The 10,544-nt window shown below is 46.0% G+C and overlaps 1 protein-coding gene across 8 annotated transcripts in view; it reads left to right on the top strand.

Annotated features, from left to right (window-relative positions):
- YAE1 (YAE1, ABCE1 maturation factor) overlaps window positions 1-10,544 on the top strand; it is a 72,089-nt gene that overhangs the window by 52,544 nt on the left and 9,001 nt on the right. For 3 of the 8 annotated variants that reach the window (XM_025200047.1, XM_025200048.1, XM_014518432.2), the window contains exons 3-4: window positions 8,256-8,377; window positions 9,849-9,979. In XM_025200047.1, coding sequence (XP_025055832.1) covers window positions 9,863-9,979 — 117 coding nt within the window. In that variant the 5' untranslated portion in view covers window positions 8,256-8,377; window positions 9,849-9,862. Of the gene's footprint in view, window positions 1-8,255; window positions 8,378-8,819; window positions 9,200-9,265; window positions 9,604-9,683; window positions 9,748-9,848; window positions 9,980-10,544 lie in introns of those variants that run through there. The other 5 variants (XM_006020444.3, XM_025200046.1, XM_006020439.3 and 2 more) reach the window with 5 other exon arrangements.

The raw sequence follows: 10,544 nt of genomic DNA, 5'->3' as shown, positions 1-10,544 counted from the left end.
CAAGACATGATATGATGTAATATGATATAATATAGTATGTAATATCATATGATATAATATAGTGTGGTATATTTGATATATGACATGACATATTACATAACATATACATGATGTGATAAAATGGGGTATATGATGTGTGATGTGGCAAAATATAACCCGATATATATGATGTGATATAATGTATATATGTAGTATGTATGTAGTATGGCAAAATATAACATGATAAGATGTGATGCATGATACTGGATATGATTTGGTGTAATACATAATGACATGATATAATCTAATGTGAGATGAGATGAGAAAAGCCAGGTCCCATTCAAACCTCTGAGTGCCCCCAACTTGCCCTGCTCCACTCCCACCAGCGCAGGGATGGAGCCCCCTTGCTGCTCTCCATCCCACACTAAGCCAGCCCCAGCCTTGGCCCTTACTTTTGCCCTTACTAAAGATGGCCACCAGGGCTCTGTTGCCCCCAGGATTCCTTTTACCAGAGACCCCCAAAGACTGACATGGTCCATCATCCGATTTGGTATCAAGTGAACTTTTAATAGTAATCTCTAAGCTTATTACAAATTTTCTTCCTTGTAATACGACCTGGCAAGCAGTTCCTTCAGACATTACAGCAGCAACCTTCGGAGGTACCAGCCTCAGATCCTCTGCTGGGTGTGTGGGATGTTAGTTTTGGGATTCCTCATTGTTCAAACAAGAATTCCAAGGTTGCTCCCGTCTCCCCAAGGGGGCAACACAAACATACTCAGTCTGTTTGCCTACTACTTTTGTAACTTTCTCATCTCAAACTGTCCAATCCTCAAGTTTCTTACCTCATCTTCTTAGATAAGGTACTCCAATCCTATTCCATTTTTTGTTTCTTTTCCTTTTGGGGAAAGTACTGTAACTGGTTAGCCCACCATACCAATCACAGCATTCACTTTTCCCACTGCCTTATAAGGCAGGCTGTACAATTTAATTGCTTAGTTTCGGGAAGGCCTAAAGTTATGCTAAGAGCCTGAGTATAACTCCTTTTGCCCATTACAGGCTCCACTGCCTCAAGTGGGCTTAAAGCCAGCCAGCCATTAAGATGTCCACCGTTTTCCCTGCATTCCCCACAATGGGTAAGGGAGGGGTGATCCTTACTCAAGATGGCCACAACACATTGCTTGCAAAAGCCGTGACACCAGCATGCCCTTAGCCAAGGTGGCCGCGGGCGCAGGAGTCTGCAGCGGAGGTGGTAGTAGGTTGAACTACCAGGGGAGTGGGGGTCAAGGAACTTCCGGGGTGAGACATCATGGCTGCCCCTGAAAGCACTGAGGCAGCTGCTGCTGCTGCTGCTTCCCTGCTGCCGCTTTCCTGCTGCCGCAGAGGGAGGGGGAGGGCATATGACTCTGAGCAAGGGGGGTGGGATTCTTGTCTGTGCTGGGGACTTTAAAAAAATCCCCAGAGGCTCAAGCAGGTCCAATCCAAAAGGAAGAGGGGAGGGGAAGGGGAGGGCAGCTGCCCCTGGAGCAACCTCTCCGCTTCCCAGCTTGTTTCTGTCGCTCCTTGTCCCAGGAGAAGCAATGAAGCCCAGTGCACAGAGCGCTGGGTCTGCCTTGTTATTATGTCCTTCTGTTCTCATCTTGCCAGATCTAGAGTAAGGTAGTCAAAGACCTGGCCCACCAGCCACATGCAGCTGCAGCACCCCCTCCTCTGGCCCCCAGTGCCGACCGCCTGGCTGGAATCGATCCGCACCGTGTCAGTGCACTCCTGACCAGCTATGCGCACACGGCCCAGGACCCACACTACACAATACATCCACGCAAGTTGCTCCAGGACAAGCACCTCCATCTGGGACATGCACCAAATGCAGCTCCCACAGAGCCCCAGACTTGCATCTCTATTGGATTTGCTTCGCATGACTAGAGGGTTGGAGGATTCCAGAAGGCCTGAACTTCTGCCCTTTATGACATCATAGCCTCATTATGCATCATGTGACCCAGTTCCATCTCATTAAGCGGCCTGGAGCATGCGCCGTTCTGGTAACATCTGAGCGGGGAACTGAGTGAAATGGAGTGCTGAGTGCAAAAAAGAAACGTGAAAAGTAGATGAGTGTCATGTGCATAAGGTTTTGATTAGCTCATAACATGACTGGGGGGAAGAGTGATGACTGACAAATAGAGTATATAAATAGGAGGGCACTGGGGATGTATTTGGTAGCTGTGTAGCTCTGAGACAAAAAAAATGCAAAACTCTAGAACTCTTGGTTCAGAGATACCTTTTATTAGACCAACAAAGAAATCACAAAGAAATTATCTTTTTCTGAAAGCTTTCCAGCACACACAGCCTTCCTCTATACCTCCCTGCCGGCCTGCCATCTGACACCACTTGGGAAGGAATCCTGCCTTATCTGCGCATCAAAGAGCAACTCACAAAGACACTCTCATGGACCCAGAGGAACAGACTTCCACCTTCAGCTTCCTCTGTGCAAAAATGAAGTTTATTTTCTACCCATGGGGATTTTTTACCATCTTTAATTTTCCCTGAGCCTGAGGAAGGGTGTGTACACCTGAAAAATTGCAGAAAAATATAAATTATTTTGCAACTTCTTAGTTGGTCTAATGAACGGTATCATTTCTGAACCAAAAGTTCTCGAGTTTTGCATTTCTAAAATAGAAGAGCTGCACTACAGTGTATGTGCATGCTGTGGTGTATGCATCGGGTGCATAGGGTGTGCATGCTGTGGTGTGTGCAACAGACACATGTGGTGTGTGGGTCATAGTCTCTTGCTTAGATCTGTGGTGTATGCACATCACTGAATTGCAGTGGGAGTGCCCTTTGTGGTGTGAGTGCCTCCCAAGTGGGAGTGCCTCCTGCAAGATTGTTACAGTGAGTGCGTAGTGAGAGTGCATCTGGTTGCTCTGGAGTATTTTGCCAGGAACACCGAGGTCCAGAGTCTCCACTGCCCCACATCATTGAGGAAGGGTCACATATAACCCTCCCTGGGTCTCAGGCCTGTAATGTCAGTGAGAGCTGTCAGAGCAGGGGTAGGCAAAATATGGCCCACCGGCTGGATCCAGCCTGTGAGGTCATTCTATCTGGCCCGCAGGCCCCCTAAAAAATTTAGAAAATTAATATTGATCTGTCCTTGGTTCCTGTGAGAAACGACAGAAACCAGGGGCAGTAGGACCCAGGGGAAGCCCGGCAGGCTCCGTCAACAGCAGGGCCTTTCTGACTCCTTTTTATTTGGTCTTGAATTTACTGAATCTGTGTCTTTTTCTGCATTACCATGTTTTCATCCTACTTTCCTTGTCTTGCTCCCCCTACCTTTTCCCATTTAGATGCTGTATAAAACCTAACTGTAATGGACAGAAGGAATAGGCAGAAACAAGTCATTTAATAAAGGTGGTTTAATTGCACAAAGTATTCAGTATTCCTTGAGATGTTAATCTTTACTTGTTTTGTTTGCAAAGTTTACGTACCTATGCTTTGTCTCTTGTTGTCTCTGTCTCGTTAGTGTTCTTACTTTTTACATTCATCCTAGAGTTGTTCAGCGGCTGTCTTCATATACACTTTTCTGAATCAGTGCCCTTTTTGCTCATTGATGTGTTTTGTTTTGTTTTTCTTCTTTTTTGTCAGGTCATCCAGCAGGCATGAGGCCCCTTTCTCCCCTACTCTTTTTTGGCACCACAGCTTACTACAGCATAGCATAACTACAGCCTAGCCTAACTGGATCTCCTACTGTACTTATTTAGCACTTTCCATTCTATAACCAAAGTATGCTTTACAATCACTAAAAGTCTGACAATACCCCAGTAAGCTGCTACTAATTTTATATGTTTGTGAACTGAGGCACAAGAGTAAGTGACTTGCATTGGTGACCTATATTAGAGGTCAGCAACCTATGGGCTGTAAGCTGGATCCAGTCCACACAGCAGGAGTAGGCAACTTTTTTGGCCGGAGTGACAAAAACCCTGCAATATCTACCTTGTAAGGTACTGGAGAGCTGGCATGCCAGGAAAACAAAACCAGGGTGGGGGGAACGTGGCAGGACACTGAATATTAATACAGTTAATCATAGATTCATAGATTGTAAGGCCAGAAGGGACCTCGGAAAATCATTGGGTCCAGCCCCCTGCACCAAGCAGGAAAGATAACTGGGGGTCAAGTGACCCCAGCAAGGTGACTATGTCCAGTCTCGTCTTGAAGATTTCCAAGGAAGGTGATTGCACCACCTCAGGAGGGAGCTTATTCCACAGTCTGGACACCCTGACTATGAAGAAGTTTTTCGTAATGTTGAGTCTGAATTGATCTTCCAGGAGTTTGTGGCCATCATTCCTGGTTTTCGCCTCCAGTGCCCTGATGAAGTTGCTCACCGAGCCCTTAATGTACTCCCCTAATGTAGTGGTGAACTGCTACCAGGTGCCCTCTCAGCCTTCTTTTTCTCAGGCCGAAGAGTCCCAAATCCCTCAGCCTTTCCTCATATGGCTTGCTTTTTAAGACTCTTCTTTGGACTCTCTCAAGCTTGTCCACATATCATCATAGATGTTGTTTGTTTTTTACAGTAAATGCCAGGTTTTCTAAAAATTCTATACCTGGTGACAACATATAAAACTTCATATACTACCTTTGTTGTTGTGTATTTTTTTTTAAACATATTGTGATGAGAGAGAAAAAGAGAGAGAGGAAGAAAAAAGAAGGGGGAGAGAAAAGAGAAACCTGCTAATATTGTGGCAGGGGGCAGAGTAGGCCCTTGGTCACAGGGTCCTACCCCACTCCTACCAACACTACTCCTGTCTTCTGTTCCTTCACCTACTGTACCTTGGCCTTAAATGGTAGGAAGAACAGAGAGAGACAGGGGTTGACACCTGATTGTCCTTGGCCTTTACAGTGAGGCTTGGAAGATCACATCCTGGGTCTTCATATGCCACCCCTACACCATGCCCATACTCTCCAAAGAGATGTTGCCATGGAAAATGTTGGTTCTTTAAGGATACACTTACTTAATTCCTTAAAATAGATGCTCTGTATTCACTGCCATAAACAAGCAAAAATGCTCTCAAGTAAAAAGCTTTTCTTAGTGGCTGCCTTAGCCCTGCTTCTGACAGCTGAGTTTGGTGATGTTAGGCTGGTAGCTGGTTGTTAAACACAAACATGTATCCAAATGGTCAGTCATCAGATGGTTTCTCATAGGACCGAGTATGGTTTTCATTTGTGAAAACACGTGTTCACAGCGATAAGTAGATCCAAAGACAGACAGCAAGGCAAAAGCTACTTATTTATTCATGCATACTTTTCAGGAAGGGAAGACCAACATAATGTAATCTTGAGTTACCATTCCCTTTCATTCTCAAATTTACCTTGCAGTGATGTGAACTTCAGTGCCCAGATGCATGAGCTTTGAAAGTCAAGGAGTACCAATTTAAATCCTTCAGTGTTCATCCACTGAAAGTACCGCAGTTCAATATCACTTTCCCTAGTACTGTCCAGGTTCACAAGAAATGAAAATATGAGTCCTCTGTTGCAAAAGTCTTGGAAACATCTGGTGTACTCATCTTCCAGCTGTCCTATGTAGTTGCATATATTCCTATTATTCAATTGATGCTGCTCGGAATGGATTTTCAGACTGGGGTAGTAACAGAAGGCAGACGTTTCGATATCTCATCTGAAAACAGACATCTTATCGCAGAAAGCTTTCCAGTCGTCAGACAGCTGAAGGATGGTTTTCTGTGTTCCTTGTAACCTAGTATTCAAATAATCTAAATGTGATGTGATGTCTGTCAAAAACATCAGTTTTGTTAGCCACCTGTCATCAGTAAGGTCTGCATATTGCTGACCACTTTTTTCAAGAAATAACTAGATGGATTCGAGACAAGCAACAAATCGCTTGAGCATGTTACCTCGACTCAACCAGTGTACATTACTGTGCAGCACTAAATCTCCGTATGCAAAATCCACATCGTTTAAAAGTTCACGGAATCCCCTGTGTGTCAAAGAGGAGCGGGCAATCAAAAAGCTGACATTTTCACACCATTGTCATGATTTCATTTAAATCAGAAGATGAAATCTTAGCGCACAGGCTCTCCTGATGAATAATACAATGGAAACTTATAAGAGGATGTCCAATCTAAGTTTCCAGAAGCTTTACAAATCCAACTGCTTTACCCACCATAGCAGGTGCACCATCAGTGGTAACAGAGAACACTTTGTGCAGGTCAGTTTGTTGCAGTGTGAAAATAACTTTGACAACATTAAGCATAACATTGGTCTTTGTTGTGCTTTGCATAGCACGCAAAGAAAACAATTCCTCCCAACTTCCCCAGAGACAAAATATCAAACAATTATAGCAAGGATTATGTGGGATATCATTTATGTCTGTGCTTTCACCTAGTGCAAGGCTCATCGCATCACAAGTATGGAGGTCTCGAGTCACTTGTTCCCTAACATTAGTTGCCATTTCATCTATTTTAGCCTTTGAACAGTCATGGATGACAGCGGCATTTCATCAGTATGAGCAATGATGTCTTATTGGCAAAATCCTCAGCACGTTTTAAGAAAGAATCCTTTAAGTTGTCTCCATCTGTAAAACACTTGCCTTTCCAAACTTTGGTTTTTTACTATCCATAGTTATATATTGATATGCCTTCTACCTGTAAAATTTCCTGAAGTTCACACAAACCAAAGGCAGCACAAACAATTTAAACAGGCAAAGAGAAAGGAGAAAATCAGAAAGAACTGAATTATTTGAAGTACATGTAAATCTGGGTAAGTATTTCCAAGAAGGCAGTCGAAGTGCAGAAAAAACACACACACAAATGAGCAACATGTAGTGTTTAAATCAAGGAACGCAAAGCAGAGAGATCAAGATAAACAGAATACGAACAGTTTTAATAAAGTAAAAACCTGAAAAATATGAACTGGTTTAAGAGAATGAAAAACTGAATAAGAAATGATTTTCAGAGCAAAATAAACTGATTCATGTGAAGTGGCTTGAGAGAGAGCAAAAGCTATATATAAGTCCATTTAACAGAGCAAAATAAGCTGATTCATGTGCAGAGAGAGCAAAAGCTGAATATGAATCAAAATAACAGAGCAAAATAAACTGATTCATGTGAACTGACTTGAGAGAGCAGAAACTGAATATGAATCCATTTAACAGAGCAAAATAAAGCTGATTCATGTGCAGAGAGAGCAAAAGCTGAATATGAATCTGTTGAATAGAACAAAACAAACTAAACAGTACAAACTGGCTTGAGCGAGAGCAAAAACTAAGTCTGCAATAATTTAACAAAGCAAAATAAAATGGCATAATATGCAATCTTAAACTCTGTTTGCAGAATTGTTTTTTGTAAAAATATATGTCTATATGTATATGAGGTTATACATATCTATACTCCGAGTATCACTCCACAAAGAAAACCTTAACCCGTTACAAAAACCACACCCATACAAAGGCCCGTTGGCCACCTGGACCTATTACAATATCTGCCTTGCGCGCTACACACACACATATACACAAACTGGTCTCTCAGACCAGGCAACCCTTTCCTTTCATCCCCACAGAAATCAGCACTAGTAGCAACAGGCTACTGAGTGAACTGCCGCCCAGAGCCACATGCCTACCTCATATAAGTGGAGGGTGGGTGCAGCTGGGGGCAGGGTCCCTGCACCCCCTAGCAAGTAACTTCATGCCACTCTCTCTTCTTTTTCTAAATAGACATCTCTCTCACAAGGCTGTTGTATATTGCCAATTAGTTTGAATAGTAAACTGAACATGTAAAGGGTTAAGTGTTGTTAAATGCTGATTCGTAAGGATGTTGTTTCATGAAGGTGATAAAATACTGGTGAGAGACAATGGCCACCTTTTACCCCTTTTTTTTAAAGCATAACATACTGTTGACATCAATGACAGGTCCTACTCCTAGCAACCAATATATAATAATTTAGCTATTTTGCCTGTCTCTAATCAATCTACTGTAGCATAAACAAGCAGATGTGAAGTATGCTAACACTGTTTCCTGATCTCACCATCTCGGATTCTGGTAAGAGGCTATCCACACCACCAGCTTTGTGACTCATTCTTATGACAATCCAAAACTTTTCCTGGAATCTCTCTTTTCTACTTGGCAAGAATTGCATACATCTAGCCAAATTAGAAAGCTAACTTCTGAAAAACCGAATGCTTCTTTAGGCTTGCGCTTTCACAGTGCTTGTAAAATACTTGACTTGGGAGTTGTAATTCTTCCCACGAGTAACTTCCTTTCTTGTCACCTGCCTTACAGGAAGGCTACAGAGATGGAGTTGAGGCTGGAAAAGAACGTGCACTCCAGCAGGGCTTCAATCAGGGATACAGAGAAGGGGCCAAGATGATGAGGACCTGTGGCCAGTTCAAAGGGATTCTAAAGTAAGTTTTGAGACCATGATCTCTTTTTGAAATTCTAGCTGTACTATTATTCCAGTTCTAAGTGGTTTGGCGCTTGGGTCAGTGAAAGACAGAAGTGCTTAAAAGTTGGGCAGCACAACCTGAGAGAAATCTAGACTTCTGTGCTGGGCATCTAGGTGCTCCCTATACAATGCATGTAGAGACGTTGGCATCTCAGAATGTGATCCAAAACGGCCAGCATGCTCCAGCTGTCTAGAGGTAGCAAAGAAGAGACACTGAAGACAGGGAGAAAATCTAAAATCCCACCTTTTGGGGTTAGGTCTGAACTGTAGGGAGGCTGCTATTCACTCGGGATCCATAGCGGGTAGACTTTCCTAAAAAAACCTGTCTACAGCCACTGCCCCTCTCATACAAGCGGGGTGCGCACAGCTGGGGGCGGGCGAGTGCCTGTCCCACCTCCTCCAGGCTGTCCTGAGGGCACGTCACATCCGCCCCCTTCTGCCCCGCCCCTGAGTCTCCCGGCCCGGGGCGGGTGCGGAGAGCACAGACGGGGACAAGGGACCGGCCGGGTCGTGGTAGACGGCGCGTCCGGGCGGAGAGCGGCGCAGGAGCCGCGCGATGCTGTCCCAGCCCCTCCCCTCGAGGCGCGCATGCAGCTGGCTCAGCCCCGGGGCTCTGAAGACTGCGCCCCGTTCGCAGCTTGCCCACGCGGGAGGGTACCTGCTTCCCCCTGGGGGCGGGGCTGGACTGGGAGGTGCCGCCGTCCCCGTGCGGCTGGACCCAGCCCACTCTCGGCCCCGCCCGCGGAAGAGGTGGGGCCGCGAGCGCCTGAGCCGTCCCCACGTGAGTGCTAAGGCGCGCGCGCACCTCGGAGCAGGGGGCGGGGCCGGAGGCGTAGGCACCGCCCCTTTCGCGTGCTGTTTCCGCCCGCCCGGGAAGAGGGGTGGGGTTTAAGCGCTGCCCCCTCTTGCCAGAAGGGCCCAGTGAGCCGGCGGGTCCCGCTTCATACCACCGCCAGGAAACTGCTCGGGGTAAAACTCCTCGTTAGGAGCCGAGCACCCAGTCCCTCCGCGATTCAGTTAAATATAACTGTCCAGCACCGTGAAGTCAATCGGTCTACTTATTGCACACAAAGTTAAGGACACCAATCTTGGCAGGATTGGAGCTTGAGGTTGTGTCTTGGTCCCCAAAACGGGCACAAATAGTATTGAGGACTCGGGTGTTGTTTCAGAGGAGCTGGAGACGGGGTAAGCGCTGGCAAAAGCCAACAAATTGAGATGCACAACGTAGTTTTCTTTGACACAACCTGCCTTGCTCCTTTTGACAGACACTGCCTGGCATCTTGATGCAATGTGAAAGTAAACCTGAAATTGGGTTCATTGGTTTCTGAGGTTAGCTTTCCTCAAAAACCTGCCCTTCCTACCTGGGGTTCTGACTTAGTGCTGGGGTGGAAGCTCTGTTTGGCATCTGACTGTGCCTGTGGTGTTCCCAGGAGCTCCTGCTACCATGTCCTGGGTACAAGCTGCAGTCAGCAGGCCCAGCGAGGATGTATTCGATGAAGATGCTGATGAGATGCACCTCATACAAAAAGAGTGGAAGAGCACCATGGAGAAAAGGATCAAGGTAATCTTTATCACCGTCATGTTTTCAGTACCCTTTTAGCCGTTTTCTTTCCTACTGCTTAAATAATGCTTGTTTAAATAAGCAAAAGCGAGAATGGCTGCTTACAAATTAGGCCTGTGCGAAGCAGCAGGTATTCAATTCAGATTCAGCCAATTCAGAGGGACCGTGATTCGAGTTGCTGTCCTGATTCAATTCGGCCGAATTGGATCCAAAGATTGGGCGACAATTCAGAGATTCAACCGTAGACTAAACAGGCAGCAGTCCTCGACCATGCTGGCCACAGCTGCTTCCAGCTGATAAGTCCGTTGTGGTGGGCAGAGGTGGGAAAGAAGGGGCAGGGGGGGCATGCAGATCAGTGCCCCCACAGCAAGGTGGGGATTGAGGCTGGGGCTGGAGCTGGAGCTGGAGCTGGGGCTGGGACAAGCTGCCCAGTCGGGGCAGGGGAAGTACAGGATGTGGGAGAGGCAGCACTTGGAGCAGGAGCTATGCCCTGCTGCTGTTTGCCCAGCCGGGGGGTGGGGGGCATGATGGAGGTGCGGCTCACTCTGGGCAGAAGGCACTGGGA

The sequence above is a fragment of the Alligator sinensis genome, unplaced genomic scaffold, assembly GCF_000455745.1.
Source record: "Alligator sinensis unplaced genomic scaffold, ASM45574v1 scaffold254_1, whole genome shotgun sequence".
Classification (NCBI taxonomy): domain Eukaryota; kingdom Metazoa; phylum Chordata; order Crocodylia; family Alligatoridae; genus Alligator; species Alligator sinensis.
Note: the sequence above shows the minus strand (reverse complement) of the source record. Positions and strands in the feature narration are given on the sequence as shown.